Source organism: Falco naumanni, chromosome 1 (assembly GCF_017639655.2).
Source record: "Falco naumanni isolate bFalNau1 chromosome 1, bFalNau1.pat, whole genome shotgun sequence".
In the NCBI taxonomy this organism is placed as follows: domain Eukaryota; kingdom Metazoa; phylum Chordata; class Aves; order Falconiformes; family Falconidae; genus Falco; species Falco naumanni.
In genome coordinates, this window is record NC_054054.1 from 12,519,506 (window position 1) to 12,541,009 (window position 21,504).

At 41.1% G+C, this 21,504-nt stretch overlaps 1 protein-coding gene across 7 annotated transcripts in view; it reads right to left on the reverse strand.

The window, feature by feature from the left end:
- Nucleotides 1–3,091: 3,091 nt before the first annotated feature.
- The window catches only part of MGAT4D (MGAT4 family member D), a 39,959-nt gene continuing 21,546 nt past the window's right edge, over nt 3,092–21,504 (reverse strand). For 6 of the 7 annotated variants that reach the window (XM_040580025.1, XM_040580257.1, XM_040580495.1 and 3 more), the window contains 9 exons: nt 20,222–20,297; nt 15,056–15,167; nt 13,995–14,125; nt 10,049–10,156; nt 8,969–9,162; nt 6,780–6,858; nt 6,598–6,676; nt 4,727–4,839; nt 3,092–4,176 (listed from right to left, as the gene is read on the reverse strand). In XM_040580025.1, the coding sequence (XP_040435959.1) occupies nt 4,150–4,176; nt 4,727–4,839; nt 6,598–6,676; nt 6,780–6,858; nt 8,969–9,162; nt 10,049–10,156; nt 13,995–14,125; nt 15,056–15,167; nt 20,222–20,297 (919 nt within the window). In that variant the 3' untranslated portion in view covers nt 3,092–4,149. The remainder of the gene's footprint in view (nt 4,177–4,726; nt 4,840–6,597; nt 6,677–6,779; nt 6,859–8,968; nt 9,163–10,048; nt 10,157–13,994; nt 14,126–15,055; nt 15,168–20,221; nt 20,298–21,504) is intronic. The other variant, XM_040580104.1, reaches the window with a different exon arrangement.

Genomic DNA, 21,504 nt, shown 5'->3' on the forward strand with positions numbered 1-21,504 from the left:
TGCTGTGCTTTTTTAATACACTTCAGAAAATACATTTTTATCATTTACCTCTTCTGGGTGCCTCCACAGTATTATTAACAGTGTGTTAATAACTTCTTTTTACATGATAATTTCAAGTTACCAATTTATAGTCTCAAGGGTATTGCTAAGCTTCTTACAGAGAAGTGTTTCAAGTGGCAGTTAGGATCTTGTGACCTTTTACAAAAAAACCCCAACAAACCCAAAACAAAATGGTGTAGTACTCCTTAAAAAAAAAAAAAAAAAAAAAAAAGTGTTTATACTGTTGGGTAAAGTTCTGTGAGCTGGTCAAAATTCTGAGGTGGTTATAGCAAAATGTGTGTGGATCCTAACTTCAGACTGAGTGTTAGGGCTCAGGCTAGTTCAATCTCAAATAGGTTGTTGGCAATTTTTTATTTTTTTTTCCTGTAGGGATGAAGAAATGGATGGGGAGTGGGAAGCTCCTCAGATCCCTAATCCAAAGTGTGAGACTGCACCTGGTTGTGGACACTGGGTGCGTCCTATGAAGAATAACCCAAACTATAAAGGAAAATGGAAAGCACCTCTGATCTATAATCCTAACTATCAGGTAATAGCAATACTGTAGGTTGTTAAAAGATAGAGATTTCAACAGAGCGAGCGAGTCAAGTATATATATATTTAAATATAAAGTATATTTAGCTAGGCTCTTTCACAGTATATTTATATTTAAAATGAGTTTGAATACACTCACTGAACATTTTGAGCTTTTTTGTATTGAATGCACCTTTTTTTCTTTACGTATACTAGAAAATAGAAATGCTTTCTATAGTAAAACACTTTCTCTGTTGGAAGTTGCTTTTGCAGTGATTTGCACTGGTACCGCTTATTTAATGTGCTCTGTAGAATTGTATTCTGAATTATGTTATCATTTAATGAAATACTTTTCTCTTTTGTTGGGGTTTGAAGTATGGGTCTGTTAAAAGAATGAAACCTTTCAGTAAGCAGATTGATGTACTAGGTCAAGTTTTAGAGGAAGCATCAATTTTGGATAACTAAATTCCCCTCCGCCCCTCCAGATAGAAGAGGTAGTCAGTTGGATATTAAAGGTAGTTACATTGTATTAGTTATGGCTGGGGTTGTGTTGAGCCTAAGGGCCTAAGCACATTTGTAAACAAAATTTGGCTCCGATTTGCACAGGTGTTACAAGGCTGAATTTTCCTACCCTAAAATTTTCACTAACCTGTCTGGTTACAGTCGCTGTCAGTTTATATACTGGAAGGGACCATGTGGATCATGGAAGGCATTTCCCCTGCAGTCTTAGGCCAGCAGGCAATAGATGCTTACCTCGGAAGATTTCATCACTGGCCACAAAATATTGTACATTTATGAAAATATATGTGCTGTATTCACAGAATCACAGAACAATCGGGGTTGGGTGGCACCTCTGGAGACCTCCCAGCCCAACCCCTGCCAAAGCGGGGTCACCCAGAGCGGGCTGCACAGGATCACGTCCAGGCGGGTTCTGAGTGTCTCCAGAGAAGGAGACCCCCCAGCCCCTCTGGGCAGCCTGCCCCAGCGCTCTGCCACCCTCACGGTGAAGAAGTTCTCCCTCACGTTCAGAGGGAGCTGCCTGTGCCTCGGCGTGTGCCCGTTGCCCCTCGCCCTGTCGCTGGGCACCGCTGGCAGAGCCTGGCCCCGTCCTCCTGGCGCTGGCCCTGAAGCTGTTTGCAGCCATCGCTCAGAGCCCTCTCAGCCCTCCCTTCCCCGGGCTGAGCAGCCGCAGGTGTCCCGGCCTGCCCTCCCCCGGGAGGTGCCCAGGCCCCTCACCCCCTGCGCAGCCCCCGCCGGGCCCTCCCCAGCAGCTCCCCGTCTCTGGAACTGGGGAGCCCAGCGCTGGGCACGGCGCTCCCGGGGCGGCCTCCCCAGGGCAGAGCCGAGGGGCAGGGTCACCTCCCTGCGCCTGCTGGCCACGCTCCTCCTCATGCCCCCCGGGGCGCCACCGGCCTCCTGGGCCACCGGGGCTGGCTGCCGGCCCGGGGGCAGCTGCTGTGCCCCGGCACTGCCCGGCCCTTCCCCGCAGAGCTGCCTCCCCGCAGGCAGCCCCCAGCCCCTGCTGGTGCGTGGGGCTGTGCCCCCCCGGGGCAGGGCCTGGCACCGGCCTCTGCTGGGCTCCATCAGGTCCCTCCTGCCCAGCTCTCCAGCCTGCCCAGCTCTCGCCGGATGGCAGCGCAGCCTCTGGGGCATCAGCCGCTCCTCCCGCCTTTGTACCAGCCACCAGCCTGCTGAGGGGACGCTCTGTGCCTTCGCCCAGGTCACCGGTGAATCGGCTGAACGGGACTGGGCCCAGCACTGAGCCCTGGGCAGCACCGCTGGCCACAGGCCTCCAGCTGGGCTCTGCGCTGCTGGTCACAGTCCTCTCGGCTCCGCCGTTCAGCCAGTTCTGTCCACCTCACTGTCAGCTCATGTAAGGTGCTAAAGCACTTCGTGTTAGGAGAGAGAATTGCTTCAAATAACTCAATTTTGCCTTTCATTCATGTAAACTAAGTTGTGTGTTACTCCCTTGTACAAGTTCTTGTGACTAAGTATCTCAGACTCCTATATTAGTAGAGGGAAAAACATGACCTGAAAGGTGATTCTGAGCAAGGCCAGAGGGAGGTGGCTCTGCCCTCCTCATGCCAGGTAGTTTGCTGCAGAGCCACTTTATTTCCCTTTTTTCCCTAGCTGCAGTTTTAGCCACTGCTTTTTAACAAGACACTGGTCTCAGTTTCACTCAACCCTTCTTTTTACTGTAAGCGCTGATGGATAAAGTTGTCCCTCTCTGTTTCTCTAAGCGTTCTGGATTGCTGCATTACTTCTTAACATGCATTAAACTCTTAATCTAATGAAGGCTGCAGTATTTGATCCAAGAAATATATGCATACGTACATGTATATATATATACACGCACAAATATCTAGCACCACAGTGTGTAAGCGATACTGTAAATTATCAAAATATTATTAGAGGTGGTCTTTAACGAAACTCCCTTCTGAACTGTTTTAATATTAGAAAATTATTTTCATCTTATTCTAAATAAAAATACTCTTACATTAAGAATACACTTCTACATTAATTAACCCATTTAATACAAATCCATGCACAAGTGTACAGTGCAGTTTATTTCTCGCTGTCTGCTGTTACGATGCAATGCATGTGCAGGAGAATGAGGGCACAACCATGCTGCAAGTATTAAGGAAGCAATCCAGGAATTCTGCACATTAACAGGTAGATGTCCAAGGTGGATTGTAATTTCTCAAAAACATTTCAAATCAGACTACTGTGGTATACCTTCTGTTTTCAAATTTATATTGAGTTTTGCCTTGTGACCAAGAATTAAATATCAGTACATACTGACTGTCAAATTATAGGATCCAAAACTTTATTTAAATAATTTACTTTCTACAAAAATATAGTCATACATAATACCCTTATTATTTTCTGTATTTAATTCAATGCACAATTCACTGAAAAGATTTACAATCCTCCAAACAATACCTCTTTAATTTTCAAGTTATTCAAATGGTAAATTGTAGGCACTTCCTATTTAAAAAATATTAAACATAACTTATGCTACATTAAGGCTGAAACACACTTCTGTTAAGTTTGAGATTCATTTTCATGTTTTCAAGTTGTTCCTATTTCTGTGGACTGCTCTAAATACTTGCAATGAATATTGACAACTTTTTTTTCAGTTTCTATTTTCCCTCCAAAACTGACTAGTTCTTAGTGGAGTTGAAAACTGTGTCCTTAACATTTTTCAAAAACATCCATATTTTTAGTTCTGGTGAAACTTACCATACTTTTTTGCTTAAGTCCCTGAGACAGGCTGTTAATGCCTTATCAATTGCTTATCACCATATGTATCGAATGTTGCCATGCTAAGGTGAGATTTTTATATAAGACACCTTATCAAGAATATCTTATAGAAATTACTAACATAACTGGGTTCTTTATATCTCTTAACTATTAAATCTTTATATAAAGAATATTATCTCAACTCTTTCCTAATACACAGTATTAAGAATTAAATGGGTTTGGATTTGTTCTTTTTACCCAGCCAGTTTTTTGTTGCTGTTGGCCTAGTTTACAAGCAATTTGTAACAAGTGACATGGCAAAAGAAATTGTTTTTTTCAGTTTTCAGATGCCTTGATAAGTACCTGAAAAAAACCAAAAATACATTATTTTCTAAAATCTGCAGAAGCATTGCCTAAGACATTAGCTTTTCCCTTGTTCCAACTATAGCTATAGTTTAAGGCTGTAGTAATTCTCAGTAATTCTCTCCAGTTACTTCTGCCAAATACTTTCTACTTATGGGTTCACATGCATTCAGAAACTTGGGTGAAACATGAATAATAATAAAAAAAATATCACATGTTCATCTGGAAAAATTTGCACATTATACCTAATATCCAAGATAGTGACTGGAAAAGCTAGAAAAGTCTCCCTGTCTCCTTTGGTTGGTTGGTTTATCATGACCCAAATTCTGGTGGCTGTACTTACAGCACTGCAGAACTGGAGAATTGCCCCATTTGAGTATTTCCAGCACTTTCTATGAAGTAAATTTAAGTTCTCCCCTGAATAATTACTATAATTCAAAGTTCCATTCGAAATTAAATAAAAATTAATGATTATCAATACTGTATGGTAAGAAGAACTGAAATTCATTTAATAAAGTTTTAATTAAAATGTTTTTATTAACATGCTTACCTCACTAATGATTGCCCATACAGGAGAATCAGAATTGACCAATAAACGAATAGCCTGTATTTTTCCTATTGACTGATCGACACTGCCTTCTGCAATTCCATTTTCAAAAGCCCCTAAATAAAAAATAAAACAAGACCTGTAAAAGCTTATATCAGAATGAAATACGCTTCCAAGTAAATTTATACAAAAGCTCTAAATTCCAAATTATAAATTAACTCCAGCGATATGACATTAGGGGAAAAACTCTTTTGGAAGAGGTCAAACAGTAAGATGAAGCTATAAACAAGAAGGATTCATTCCTTCAGTTACAGCAACTAGGAGCTGGAGAAGAATACAAGAAAATAAAGAACCTATAGCTACAAATGTTAAAAAAAAAATTTATATGTGTTAGTAGTGACCACATACATATGGCGCACATGTTCATGTAAATAATCTAAAAGAGCTTTTTCTGAAAAGTAAGATTATTTTTAAAAATACATTTTTAGGAACCATGGACCAGTTCTGCTGCATTTTTTCACCAGTTCAATGCTTTTGAACTAACCTTGTTAAACTGGCAGTAAATCGCTGCAGACAAATGAAAAACGCTCATCCCATGTATGATATTAATTTTTGATCAACTTGCTTGTGCAACTGTGAGTTGCCAGCATTTCAGTTTGGACCTCTACTTAGAACAAAACAGCCATGAGGAGCTAGGAGAGAGGAGCCGAGGTGGGAGAGAGGAGCAAGTCAAAGCAAACCAGAAGCCCTTGTGAGGTGCAAGTGGTTCATTGGGAGAAAAGTGCAGTTATGTGGTAGAAAAGACAGAAGAAAGTGGCAAGCAAAGCATATCTCCCAATAGTCTGTTTCTGTTTGCATAGTAGCATTTTAGTTGAGGTAACAGCAGAACCTGGGCCTTGGCAAACACGCGGAGAATCCCCAGTTCATTTAAGAGAAGCCCCGCACCACCCTGAGGAAGGAAGAAGGGGAAGCAAGGGTGGGGGTCAAAAGGGGGTTCTCCATTGCCTTATGCTTCCCCTTCATTTCAGGTTGGAGCACAAGCTAATGCTGTCATAATCAAGAAATCCTTATCTTCAGCTAAGGCTGCAAAATCCAAACCAGAATCAATTATCCGATGTTGGGGGCTGACCCTGGCTGGACACCAGGTGCCCACCGGAGCCGCCCTGTCACTGCCCTCCCCAGCCGGGCAGGGGGAGAGAAAATGCAGCAAAAGGCGCCTGGTTGAGACAGGGACAGGGAGCGCCCTCCGTTACCGCCATGGGCAAAAAGGACCTGACTTGGGGAAATTAGTTTCATTTATTACCAATCAGGTCAGAGTAGGGTAACGAGAAATAGACCCAAACCTCAAAACCACCTTCCCCCCACAGCTCCCTTCTTCCTGGGTTTACCTTCCCGCCCGATTGTCTCTCCCCCGCCACCCCCCAGCAGCGCAGGGGAGCAGGGGTCACCTCAGCCCCCCACACGCTGTCCCTGCCGCCCCTTCCCCCGCAGGGGACCCCTCACACCCTGCCCTGCCCCAGCCGGGACCCCCGGCAGGCAGCCCCCCACCGCAGCCCCTCAGGCCCGGCCGGCTCCAGCGTGGGCCGCCTGGCATCGGCTCCATCAGACACGGGGGAAGCTTCCAGCAGCTTCTCACAGAAGCCGCCCCTGTAGCCCCCCCCCGCTACCAAAACCTTGCCACACAAACCCAATACATCCTGTTAAGACCTTGCAGAGACTGCAGTTAATGTGCAGTAGCGCAAAGGGTTTCTTTTTGTCACTAGTTCACCTTGGAATGTTGTATTTATTACAGAGTTAATAAAACTCTCAAATGCAGAAATATTCTATATGTAAGAACAAAATTTCTGGTTCCAAAGTGACAGTAATCAATTTACCTATTTTTAAATATCCGTCTTTGGTTGCTGGGTAGTTAAATTTACCTCCATTGTCAACCAGTTCTTTCCTTAGCATTTCCTGTAAAAAAAACAAAACAATAAAATCTCCAGAAATATTTTCTAGGGCATGACATTTTATGCTGAACATCACTGTGCATTACAGTTGGAAATGAGAGACTTACATCAGCTGGCAACACTTCCACGGTGGTGTTAAACAGTTTGTCACCTGGGTGCTCCATGTTACCACTCCTGAAAAAATACCTGATGATATGAAGGTATATTATTTCCAGGTATTCTATACTTTAGAAAAGTTCTAGGGAAGTAATTCTTTCCAGATTTGATAGAAAGTTTTAAATACCTTTTCTTTAATTAGTTGTGGGCTATAAAGAACAGAAATAGGCGTTGAAACTTCCCACTGTGTGATCAAATCATATTAGAAGCTTTTTATTTTAAACAGAACAAGCATTAAAACAGTCTTTTGCTGGAGCCACGAATGCAAGTGTTCCCCCTTTCCAGTGCTCAATTTCTAAATAAAGTAACTTTCCAGGTTTAAACAGCTAAGGAAGATCTGCCCTCTGATCTGTTCCTATCATCCTACAGCCAAGGTGAGATGGGCCTTTGGAACGCAATGGCAGGAAAAATCCCTGTTTCTGCTAGACCATATGCTACATGCCAAGAGAATCCCCCTTTTTATCAATACTGTTCAATTCAGGTGCTTCTAAATAATCTCCTTTATAGCCAATGAACAGCAGCACTGTCAAAGCTAGAATCCAAGCAAAAAACAATTATGGGATTCAAAAAATAAGAATAAAAATCCCTGTTTGGTTTTAAACGTCTGGCATTAGAGTTCTTAGGCTTTTAGATCCAAAAAGGGCTAATTAAATTTAAAGCATCAGTCTCTCTTTTCTGGTATCAAACATTCAAGACGACCACCAAATATTACAGGATTAACTATACGTTTTCACAGGATAGCAATGGGATGAGGCTGGGACTAGCGATTAGGCAATACCATCTGTAAATGAGTTTCATCCAGTACAGCTTCCTAATGACAGGGAAATGCAAAAATACAGGCTACCCAAGCTTCCCAAAGCAAAATCTAGTTAACTGTTGATCACAGAACACCAGTGTTTATTACGACTGTTATTTAGCGCAGCTCACTAGATGGAGATACAGGCTTGCTTTCTTAAGATTTTTTTTTTTTTTTAAATACATGAGACATCTACAGTCTTTGCAGAAATGGAAGTCTCAGTTTTGTGGCCAACTTGGCGAGGAAGTGTAACAACTGTGAAGGAGTTTTCTCTCTGAATTATCATTAGAGAGATACGGTCATTATGGTAATTTGTGTCAGAGACACTCTCCTGGAACCATATTTCTTGCTGGGTTATTTAACTCAGATCTGTTCTCCAGTCTGACACAGAGAGAAGAAGAAGCTTTGCTGAACCAGGCAGAACTGCTTCTTTTGTTGCCAACCTCAGTTTGTATTGTTCATAAAGTCCTTCTGAAAAACACTTCCCTGTCTTCAGCTACAGGTGTCTCTTCCTTTCAAATACACCCAAGCTGAATGATTTGAAGATAGAGAAGACAGTTTCATCTTTTAGAATGAGAAAAACATGCAAGGTGGATTTTGGCTGTGGATCCAAACACATGAAATTAGAAGTTTGGCTGTGACCCAAGTGTTCAAGTTGTCATTACAGGCAATGGAGATACACTCCATGCAGTCACAGCAACTGACTCAGGTGACCAAATAGAGAACGAGATGAAGGTGTCTAGCTTCCACTGACTGCATCAAGTAGATCTCTGCCATGTATAGTAGGAGCTTACACATCTGCCTTATGTAGACATCTCTGCGGTAAACACCTACATTCAAGTCTTTGAATCTTCAATTGAATCCCACCTTTATTAATTCACTTTTCATCATTTCCCCACAATACTGGTATTTTCGCTTTGCTTTCACCTACGCTGCTAAGTGTGTGGTCTGGGACATGGCCTTTGACTTGACATCATGCAAACAACCTTTCTGTTGACAACTATAGAAATAAAGCTTTCACTGACTCCATTGATGAGTTATTACATTATATATATTATACTATATATTATAATATATCGTTAATTAAAAACAAATTCCTTTGAGAATTATCTTAAGAGAATTTAACAGAAGAAATAAAGGGGAAAATATCCAAGAAGCTCTCTAATTACCACGGAAAAAATGTATTTCAGGAGGGAAGGTCAAGAAAGGGAGCAGCTAAATTGCAAATCATTGATTTTTTGTCAGTAAAGAGGCTATGGTTTATGTGCATGGTTGAGCCCTGGTGATTTTGAACAGACTCAGTAATTTCCAAACTGGACACATGTAGTATCATGTAATACTTACTTTTCAACTTTTAGTGGATTTAAAAAGGTGAAGCTGATGTAGTCCCCTGCCACTGGAGCTGAAGCCCAAAACCAGTCTTTTCCTTTATAAACTTTTTCCAAGGTATATTGCTGGTATATTCTTAGGCTTGTATCCACTTTTGCAGGTGGATTATTATGTGCTTTATGTAGCACGCTTTGGCCAAAATCTTTATCCTGTTGGATATAAAGAAATGTAATTTCGTTCATACAATGAAAAAAAAAAAAAAAAAAAAAAAAAAAGTGCTCCAATATCTTGAATTACTACAGGAAGCTATTCCAGAAAATAATTACCTCAGTGTCAAAAATACACAATCTATTTCTAACACAAACAGAATATTCATTTCAGTGTAATCACTGAGACTTAATGTTATAATTTGCAGACAGAGCTGTACCGATTGCTTCTCAGTTGCCCAGATTTCAAAATAAACTTCACCACAGTAGGCTATTTCATAGTTGTCTACTATGCCTTCTGCCAGAACATCTGATACCGGTCTCCGCTAGAGGCTAGGTGAACCTCTAGTCTGATCCAACACAGCAATTCCAATGATCTCACAGCTGGTCTAAATGGGGCCATCAGGACATCCCTGAAGTCTGGGGATTGCTCTTGTCCTTATCAGATACACGGTAGATCCACAGTTTCCCCTCCAAACTCTCCCTAAAAATCTCTGGCCGTCACAATAGCCACACCCTTACGGTACCAGTATACCTTCTTCTTAATAGTCCATGGTAGATTATTCAGCCAAAATAAATCATCACAGCTGTTTGTGTCTGTAATGGTGCAGAGCACGTGAAACCTTGTGCTGCAGAGAGGGTTCCTACATGCCATGAAATGCTACTATGACTGGCACAAGTGTTCAGATTAGAGATGCAAAGATGTCTGTGGAGCAGCAGTGTGCCCCACCTGCAGTTCAGATCCCAGGTCAGCGTTCTCCTCCAAATCTGTAACTGGATAGGGAAATGCCATCTAATGCCAAAGATGCAATGCTTGAAACTGATTTGAGAAACAAGTTGGAACACAAGCTTATAATTTAGAAACAGGGCATTAATTTCTTGTCCTTACTTTCAAATTTTGTATCTTCCCAGCCAATGATGAATAAATTCCTACATGCTGAAAGAGAGATGGTTTAGCACGGATACGTAACTTTGCCTTTTCCTTTTCACAGTGTATCTGGAAAGAAAGTAAAATAAAAGGGAATGAAGGTGTACTTAAATAAAGGAGAGAGACAGAGACACTAAGTTCCATAAAGCAATTTCATTCTGTATTTAATATCTATATTTAAATGAATAACTGTTAGATTAACAGTCACCTTATTTCAAATACATTGTTTCTAGACCTGAACTTGTAATTCCAGTCATGGAGCTATGTAGATTTAAAGGCTCAACCACCACTAATGTAGGGATTTCTGCACTGTATGCCATCAATCACACCTAAGAGTGGCAAAAATGGATCTCAGATCTGAAACTGATTTTTTTTTTAACTGTTTCTGGCAAATTTCATTTCAACTCTTGGCCTTGCCATATCATTCTAATTAAACTATTTTGACCAACAGTGACCTTCTTGAGATAGGTTCTGGTTACATTTCAACCTTTATCATTTTGGCTCTTGCTGCTATGTTTGAGAGGCTTATAATGTACTGTACTATAAGTTATGTATCTTTTACCTTATAATCTGATAAAGCACTTGGGATACTGTATTTCAATCCCGATTTTCCAGTTAAGTACACTTTGTGACATGATATATACCATGGAATTACGTAACTGTAATTGGTACTAATCTTGGAGTTTCTTGATTTTTGAATGATAGCAAATGACTATTTTAAATGTAATTTTAGCTCTGTATCTATAGAGCATCATAGTTTGATACAATGAAGTGAACATGCTACAATAATTAATGAGGTGTAATGAAGCATAATGGCAGGGAACAGAACAATGAGCTAAAATGAGACTCCTTGGGCTCTGCCCTCGGTTTTGCCACAGAATTATTGTATGAGTTTGGAAGATCATTTAACTTCTCTGTGTCACAGGTCTTACATCCTTAGATTTGAGGGGATAATGTCTTTACCTCTTCAGTCAAGTGCCTTCAGTTCTATAAAAGAAAAATGTTACATAAACTTTATCAATACCTTCTGAAGCTAGAAGGGATAAAGACTTCACTCAGCTGGTTTAAACACCAAAACTCATGGGGGATTTATGGTTTCCACAGTAGTACTAATTAAAAGTTCAAAAACACCTGGAAGGCTATAAAAAGAACCAAGTATTTTTATGTTTGCCCACAGCAGATGTTCAGCAAAACAATGTAAAAACACAATGCATGCAAACTGATCCATTGGCAGCTGTTTCTTTGAAAAGCACGCTATACTTTTGTTAGAAAAAAAAATCATTAGAAGAAAATAAATTTGCGAACTTTCTACTGACAGGGTTTGCAGTTCATCCCCTATAATAACGCGGTCTCTAGCATGTCTCCTGTTATGCTACGGCAGCACCACCAAAAGAGCTGCTTAGGGTAGCAGCTGAGAACAACCAGCAGCACTGGACTGGTGTGGTCATTTGTGCAGAAACTGAGGTAAGGCTCCTCGCTGGGGCAGGGCTCCCGTCTGCAGCCTGCTGGTCCCCACCACACTTGCTAGGTAACGTGCTGCTGCATATGATCACAGAGCCACAGTCTGGGTTCAGAGGGACCTTTAAAAATCATGTAGTTCCAACCCCCTGCCATGGGCAGGGACACCTTCCAGTATCCCAGGTTGCTCCCAGCCCCGTCCAGCCTGGCCTTGAGCACTGCCAGGGATGGGACACCCACAGCTGCTCTGGGCAACCTGGGACAGTGCCTCACCGCCCTCATAGTGAGGAATTTCTTCCTAATACCTAATCTAAATCTACCCTCTTTCAATTTAAGACTGTTGCCCCTTGTCCTGCCACAACAGACCCTGGTAAAAAGTCTTTCACTGTCTTTCTCATAAGCCCCCTTTAAGTACTGGAAGGCTGTAAGGTCTCCCCGGAGCCTTCCCTTCTCCAGGCTGAACAACCCCAGCCCTCCCAGCCTGTCCTCACAGGAGAGGTGCCCCAGCCCCCCGATCATCTTTGTGGCCCTCCTCTGCACTTGCTTTAACAGGCCCACGTCTTTTGTACAGTGGCCCCCAGAACAAATGATGGTTCACAGGAGGTAAACATGAAGTTTCTGAACCACACAGAGATCTGATGGCTCTGATCATCACAAACTGTCTTTTGCAGCTCAGTGAACAGACGTGGCTGAATCTTGCTATGTTAATACTCAGCCCAGGCTGAAAACACGCCAGACACCCATCACCACAGGATGGCACATAAAATCCACAACCAGGTGCCCCGGTGGCGCTCCTGTGAGGCACAGCGTGCGATCACTTAGCGACATCCTTAGTTGCTCGGAAAGGGGAAAGCGTGAGGATTTCTGTCAGCTTGCCCTCTCTGGCGCCTGTATGAAAGCCCACTGCCTTAATCTGTTGAACAGAGGAGTAGCAGCAGCTGGGACCCTTGTTCTTCTCCCAGCCTCCACTTTCTGCATTCCCACGAATAGTCCAAGCAGGTCATGCCGCTGGTCATTCTCACCCCAGGGCTGCTCGAGACTGACGTGTCTCAATAGGTTTTTGCTGCCCGCAGCAATTGAAATTGCAATTGCAGAAGTGAAACTCACTAGAAACTTGCTGATACCGCTCTGCTTCAGCTCGGCCAGGGCAGACGCGCCTGAGCTGCCTGCCTGCCTTTCAGGAGCACAGCTTCGTTTTAAGGGTGAATCAGGTCTTATAAGCTAGAAGACTCATTTAAAAAATAAAAGTAAAATGTTTCATTGAGTTGGCACATGTTAGAACAGATCTAGAATAGGTGATGTTAACATAACAGTATCTTGTTTTTTAATTCTGTTATCACAGTTTGGCAAGAACCTAAATTAAAGGTACTTGAGGCTCACTCTGACTCCTATGAGCCAGCCTAACCCATGCAGTAGGATGTCTTACTCTTATCTGTATGAAGTGGGAATAGAGACTCCTCCAGTGGCCTCACTAAGTGTAGAAGCAGGGACCTTCCGTTATCCCCAGGGGTCACCCCTGCTACGCAGTAAAACTTGAAGCTTGTTTGTTCCGCTCCCCTCCATCTCCAGCTCTGCACAACTCCTGTCTGTCTCTTCTCCCTTCTTTATTAATGCAAAAGTAAAAAAAAAAACTAGCTACACAAATCAAATAAAACTCTTCAGCCTTAAAAACCAAGAAGGAGCAGAAGCTCTGGTCAGTCCTCTATGGCACAGTCTGTTATACAAGAAGCGTGTGGGCAGTGACCAGCACCAAAGACTGGTGAGAGAAAGAACGCAAAAGGACATACAGAAATACTCAGCATATCATTTGGCTCACCTGTAGTGCTAGAAACGGCACCTTTTGCAATTCAACACAACTCTTTCTTTCATTTTTATTGAAAAGTGTCATTTAGTTCGATCAATCTACGTGTTTCCCTGCATGTTTGGTTATTTTTCAGGCAAACAGTCAGTGTTTTTCCCAGATAGCAAAAGATTTAAAGCAAAACACTTAAGTTCAGCTTCCTGAAAGAAAGGAATTGGTACGCAAAATTCAGAATGACTGTGATTGCAAAACTGTATGCTTTACTGACTTTCATATTAGCAGGTCAGCAGAAAGTTATGCAAGTGGTAGCCCACGTAGCTTTACATATGCAACATTTTCTTTGGTGTTGCAGGGTTGCCTACGTGACCAGCTGCAGGCAGATGTGAGCTTGTGCTGTCCATGTTGTGAGCTGATGGAGGCAAAACAGCTCTGGTGTGGAAACGTGAATCTCTGTGTCAGGCACCTCCACGTGCCCTAATGGGCTCAAACACTGTGCCACTCTGTGCAGATCTGCCGCAGATCTTTCCCCACAAACTCCAAAGTAAGTCAGGTTTGAAAGATTTCTATTCTGTTTTTTGAAAATAAATTATTTTGCCACCAAGAGTGTTTGAATATTACTTATGTTCATAAATTCATAGACATACTTACTGCGTCCTTTTCTGGATTGCACACTTTAACCCAGAGCAGGTGGTCCATAAGCCAGTCTATGGGCTTATCTTTATAGAACATGAGAAAAAAATCCACTATGAGTGGCAAGTCTTCTGATTTAAACAATTTTCCTGAAAGCAAGACAAGAAGTTGCATATTCAGATATTTTCATTCCTCTGCAAAAAACACCAGCTTTATGTTTACTCCTGTCTTAAACACATGGATGTAATTCTGATATTTAGTGAAAATTTCACACAGAGTCCAGCTTTGAAGAATTGCTTATCCTCCAGCTTGTTAGGATCTTGAACAGATTTCCATCCCATGCCTGGAGATATTCTCACATAGCCAACCAGTCAGTTAATAAAGCACACAGGTTATATCCTGGTTCCAAATACAAATCTGCCAGTCACCTCTATCAGTGTGTTGGATAAAATGGAGTCTGAATAATTCCTTAAAATGCTACACATGCAATTTCACTGGCAATACTATACTGACTAAATTAAGACCTAGGTATGAGAAGTGTTGCTTTTAAAATACTATCACTGTTCATTTCATTCTCTTGCTGTTTGTATCAGGATATTTTGTTAGGTTTCTTTGTTTGACCTAACACGTGTAAGGTGTTATCACAAGTAAATAGTATTAGAACCAGAGAAAAAATATAAAAAGAAAATTAGACTAAAAATAACAACAATACTTCCCTATGATATGGGATGCATGTTCTGCTCCACAAAGGAAAGGAAGTGGATTTTTTTTTTTTGGTTGACTGTTCAAATTCCATTCCTGAAAAGACTACACACTACAGGAGCACATAGTACCCTGAGATGAAACAATTTGCTTCTTATGGGAACCCAGCCACTAGATCCTATGCTGAGGACACTCTGCATTAAAAAGACAGTTTTAAAGAGCACAAAAAGTAAAAGACTTTCGGTAGGAGCTTTCCTGAAGAACCAAGGGAGTTTTGGTACGAGACCTTCCATGCTTTGAAATGTAATTCTGAGTGAGAGCTACTTGACCTATGCAGCTCCAAGTCCAACTGACCCTGCTGAGGTCTTAATACTTACCAATAAATCCAAGCTGGGAGAACTCCAGAATCATCCACTCTTGGGACTGCTTAGCAGCAAAGTCTTTTATACTTTGAATATAACCAGGTTTGGCTATTATATCATCTTCTAGCTAGGTGAGGGAAAAAAGCAACAAAAAAGAGAAGGCAAGTGGTAGTTTTATTGCTTGCAGAGGGGTGGTGACGTTGCCGTGTGTAAGCGATAACTGGATTGTGTTTGACTGGTGTGCAGTGTGCACCGAAGCTGTGCCAAAGTACAGCGGATTGCTATTTAGCTTCTACATATATCTCTGTTTCAGTATCATTCACTAAGTATTTATTTACACAAGTGACTATAACGCCATGAGTGCTCCTCACTTTCTTGAGTAAGGACGGCCTCCCTACCTTAAGGGGATCTCACTTAACAGAAAACATGAAGCAAAAAGCTAGAGGTTAAGGAAGAAGACAGCAGACAGTTTGTACTGAAGTTGTAGAAGCACTGGTAAGCAGCAGGAGCAAACTGTTTGAGAAGGGAGGCATCTAAAGCAAACGGATGGAAGATCTGTAGAGCAGCCTGGGCAGGCTTTGTCGTACCTAAAAGGTGACTGAGAAGAACTGTGGATGAGTCCTGAGACACTAGTAGAAAGCAAGTTGTTTCAGGGAATACTAGTCATGAAAGAAGGAACGTGCTGTGAATCGCACTGAAGGACAGGAATACACAGAGCTTTTGAGGCGTTAGGAAGGCTGACGCTGAATACAGCAGTAGAGCCAGCTAGAGGATACTCGGAAAAGGAGACTGACATCCACCAAGGAAATGGGAAAGGCCTTGGCTGCATTTTTGCACGGCTTTCAGAGAAGAATAAGGGGATCTGAAAAGCCAGAAGCTGTTCCATTACTAAAGCTGAGGATAATGAGTCCAGACAAGGAGTTTAGAGGTAACAACACAAAGGAAATAAATGAATTCCAGAAATAATTAGGGAGCAAGTAATTCAAAGTTTGAATTCAGTACGGATGTGAAAAACACAGGAAGAGGAGGCAAAGCCTTCAGGAGAATGCTGTTGGGATGCAGTGTAATGATACAGTTAATTTGATCTAACTGCTGTACTTTGTTGGCCCTGGGGCTTGCCTGGTGGTGCTGGAATCTGGTTCAGAAAGCTAAATAAGTAGGAAATGACTGTTAGGAAAAAAAAAAACCCAACCCATGGATTCCTGCTGGGTTTGCGTCCTCAACTGACTCAGCACAGAGTCAGCAGAGCTTCAGAGAGCAGACCCACAGGTTTTAGCTAAATTTGGCCGTTATTGCAGGTGTAGGGGTGGCAGGGGAGAAATGCCTTGTCAACAGGGAACCCGGGAGGAAGCAGAACAAAGTTTGCAAAACAAGATTAAGAAATCTGGTTTGACCCTGTGAAGAGATCTGGTTTGACCCTGTTAGCTTTTGCTGATGGTAAGATAACAAAACCCAGACAGATGGAGACAAAACTGATCAAGATGAACGCATATTAACAGATTCTGAGATCTGGCGATGGCGTTGAGGTGACAGTCACGCAAAAGAGAACAACAGAAAAAAAAAAACCCCAAACATGAACTTACAAGAAATTTTGCATAACATTAAGTAAGATAAGAGTATTATCCAGTAGCTACATGTAAAGGGAGAAGAACAAAGAATCAGAGAGTTTCAGAGAATACTTAGAAGGAAATTGAGGAGCACCCAAAAAAAGACAAAGGGCAAAAAGAGGAGTATCTCAAAAACCTAGTGAGACCACCCTATCGAGAAACACTAGAAGAAAGCACACACAAGTAGTAAAGATGAAAAATACAGAGGCTGTGATGTAAAGTGAGTGTGAATGTGGTTACGAACTGAGAGCAGTTTTGCATAGTGAGAAGCCCGAAACAGTCTTGTCTGAAGCTGACATTAAAAGGTGAGTATTAGAGAATGTAGTTTGAAATCCTACGTAGCACAGGACGTTAAAAGTTATTTATTTAACCCTGTACTGAACCCTATAACTTGTGTTCAACTAAAGCACGTCTTCTTGAAAAGCATCTGCCATTGCTTAAGAGATTTCAGTATCGGTTCTTTTTCAGTAAGTTACACTATGTGTGATTATGAACGTTTAGGATGTGGTACCCAAATTCTACTTCCAGTTTTTCTGGCTTCAGCTTACAGTCACTTGTTTTTCATATGCTCTTATCTACCAAAGGAGATAATGCAGTGGTTGCACACAGCTGGATCCGGAAGTTTAAGATATGAACTGTCTATTTCACTTGCCCCATTGTCATGAGGACACCAGCAGAACACACAACCGCAGCTGATTTCCCTTCACTCATCAGCACTTGGGGATGAAAAAAAGATACAGGCGCAATAGCAAGGCTATGTACAGTTCCTAAATGATAGACAATAAATGGGTTTTCATTCATTTTTCTTACGTGGGTTATCCATCTAAGAGAAGTAAAAACAAAGAAGCAGCAAAAAAATGGTAGCATACAATGGAAGTGTAGGCATCAGACAGGAAAGGATCTCCCTTTCGAAATTAGGGTATTTTTATATTTTGAATCACTGTTCAAATTGTGTGTGTGTATCAATACAAAGATTAGTAATGGGGGGTGTGTGTGTGTCTGTATGTCTGTGTGTGTGACACTGGAGAAATTGTATTAATGGTATAATGGTGCACAGATAAGTGCTGCTGACAATATATGTTACCAGTATATACATCTATGTTACATATAAATGGACAAAGCTCCCCCAACCTCTACAAAGAAAAAAATAATGAGGTTGAAAAAAAAGCATGGCAGTAGTTCAGTTAACTAAATTTGAAGTTTTTAACAGATTTTTAACTGAAGATACTAAAAGATCTATTTAATGTGTGGGTTTTTTTGGTTCGTCTGAGTGCTAATAGAAAACACTTCCCCAAACCTGCTGTATCTGAGTTTCTTTCAGGTGCTTGCAGATTTGAAATGTTTAATTACTACAGAATGAACTAAGTCTACAGACACAAAGCACAAATTCATGTCCTTACTGCTAGGCTGGGGTCCGAGTGCCTGCTTTTATGGCTACGTTAGATCCCATTATCTTGTCTCTGACATTATCACAAGTGTCTCAGGGGGTGGACTCCAGGAAGTGGAAGTGGAAACAAGTATTTCAAAGTTCTCTTCGTTTTTTATTGCTGATTAAGAAGACTTCACAGAAAAGCCTGAAAGAAGAAGTAGTTGGGGCGGGGCGGGGGGGGGAGTAAAACCAGCAAAGTAGAAGGGATGCTTCAAGTAGAAGAGATGCTTTAAGCAGGAGAGCTTGAGATGACTGATAGGATTTATTGCCTATTTTCAAAGATTATGTTTGATTGGTAGGTAAGGTTCACCCACAGTGTAACCCCATTAGCTTTAATGGGCTTCACTTCACAAGGCTACTTCATTAAATCCTGATTCAGCAGTACCCTAGAACGAGTGTTTACGTATTTATTCAGCAAAGATCTTGCTTGACTCATGACATCAACTGTTCTGTAGCCATCAAGACGAATCATGTATGCTTATCTTCTTTCGAAATTCAGAAGTTAATACCAGTCACCCAAATGATACTATTCCTGACAAAACATTAAATAAAATCTAAGCTAGGTCAAGTGTTCCCTAAGATTGCTGAAGTAAATCTTTGTACCAGGCTGAGGAAAGGGATTTTTAAGTTATTTTCTTTCTGTTAATACAAGGCTTCCAAATGGAGGGAGATCATAACTAACTTCGTGGCAGCATGTGTTCCTCCTTTTCACCTGTACTCAGGGCAGACCAACATCTGTGCTACATCTACTCTACACCTGTACTCAGGGCAGACCAACATCTGTGCTACAGAAGCGGCTACAGACTGGACACACAAATGAAGAAATGGATATACTAGGTAATGGTATGAGGAAGGCATAGTTTCTTTCTAAGAAAATTCTGAATGCAGCCATAACTGCCACTAGCCCATCACAATCCAGCCGTAACACAGTTCAGTCCTTATATAATACATATAGGGATATATATAATATATCCAAATAACACAGTTCAGTCCTTATATGATGTCTCAGTTAAAAACCCCACATATTCTCAAAATTTCTTTAAAAATAGAAATACATAAGTAAGTAATTTCCATGCAAGCATGAATGCTCAGAGAACTTTGTAATAGAAAGGGCCATTAAGTGTGCTTAGCATTTCCCTTCACCGTGCCTTAATGCTCTAGTGCACTTAGAAGACTTGGGTAGCACTCTTGAAAACATATGAAAGTCATGGGAAAATACTTCATTTCCAGTAAACCTTAACTGTTCAATAGATGACATTTTTCTTTGTCCACCTGTCTCTTGTGCCAATGCCAGATTTCAGAACAGAGCACAGGCTCCTGAGCAGCCCAGCTGCAATGCTTTTGTGTTAAAAGCTGACGAGACTTGCCCAAGATGCCAGCTCTGGTGGTCATCTGCTTCTGGTAATCTTGTGATGTACTTAAGTGATACAGAGTCTGAGGCCTGTTGGAGCAGGAGAAGACCCAGGAAAACCAAGAACTAAACAAAATGCTGTTCTGAGTTTTTTTAAAAAACTGTTGACATTCACGAGCTACATGAAATTTTCTGGAGGTGTTCCATTATTGAACAGTCATGATAAATTTGGCAAACTCTGGTGGCGATTATCGTCTTTGTGCAGTGCAAATTAACAAAAACCTAGAATGATGGCTAAACTTAAGCCCGAATGCATGGGGATCTTCTTAAAGTCTAATACTCCAAATCCTCTGGAGAATTTAGGATCTGTACCAGCTTGCAGTTTAACCTTGTCTCCAGCATCGCGACACCGGTACGTTTCCGTGTCTGTAAGGGGGTTTTGGTTCACTGTGATCTGGGCTACAACCTGGACCCACCACCACTCTTCTGTCTTGCTGCACCAAGTGAAAACACATTAAACTGACTTTCTTAACCTAATCAAATTAGGGTTTCATGCTTCAGTTACCTTTACTCAACCTCACAAATGACAGGAAGGTACAGATGGATTTAATCAAATAGTACCTGGCTGCAGGATGTATATAAACACAGAACGTTGTGGATGCTTGTAAAGACCACAGGCAAAATACACAGAAAATGACAACAGATTGCTGTTCTTCTCGAGGCCTTTGAAACAAATTAAAATTGCCAAATCAGTACAGATCTATTGCAGCTACTTAATGATAATATGAACATACCTGTAAATAAAATGTTCCCTTAGGCTGGGCATATAGCATTAAAAAGCTATAATCCAGATTCTGTTTAGTTCTCCACCTAAACATAAGCAGCAAATTCTGATAAGCTTTTTGGGGGGATTGCAAGAGTTATTTCTATAATAAAAGCATTTCTAATGCTTTGCAGTTTTTCCTCTACAGTAAAATTGTAAGGTTGAGCATTCTAACTCATTGTTAAGTGAATACAAATTCCTCTATAATCAGTGTAAACATTTGTAAACAATTGGACTTGCCTATAAAAGTTAACATTAACTAAGCAAAAAATTTTGATCTGTATTAATGCAGCCTGAAACAAAATGCCTAACAAGTACATTCATGTCAAATGACTTAAAGATTCTACTCATTACATTATGAACAGTAGAGGTCAGCACACAATGATTATTTAAAGATCAAGATTTAGGTACTTTTACTGATGAACAACACAGAAGCAGGCTGATAAACTTCATTTTCAGGTTTACATCTGTTTAAAACACAGATTTTTCTCTACAAAGTACAGTCTCTCATTTCACCAGATTATAAAGCTGATGTTTGCTATCAATGCTAAAAGACTAGAGGAATTAATCAATATTGGCATAAAAGTCTGATTCAAATCTAATCATATCTGGAACTTAAGTATAAATATGTAAACATGTTTATGCTCCGAAAGATAAAAGGTATCTAAACCCAATATGCATACACCTGCTGATTTCCTCCAACCTAAACTGTCAGTACTGCAGCTCTCTTGCTGCACTGTCGGGAAAACTTCTGACAAATTAGTTATTGCTGATTGAGAGAAAATTACTTTCCTCCAATAAATCAATTTTGTTGAATTATAATCTCTGTCTCAGTGAATTTGGGGCGCATGAGCGACTGAAATCACAGTTAGGATATATTATTAACAGTAGTATAAAATGTCCACGATCACCAAAAGTTAGGTCATTAATTAAACCCACAGTAGCTGTTACTAGTCAGCTAAGGGGCCACATGGGGTTTCCTTTGTGTGTTCACAGAGCATCTCCCTTACCTGTCACATAAAAGATTTTCCTATTTTTTCCTTTATGACCAGATCATCTAGCCCATCGCCCCTTGGCATGATCCATCTGGTTTAAAACCTGTGGGATGCCTAGAATCAAGGCCCAGAGGAGAAGCCTTGGCTCTGACCCTGACACTGCTGTGCAGCACAGCTTTCCTCAAAAACCCCTTGTGTAATAAATTTTTTTTAAAGTACACTTGCTGTCCATTAGCTCTGAAATACAAAAACATTATCA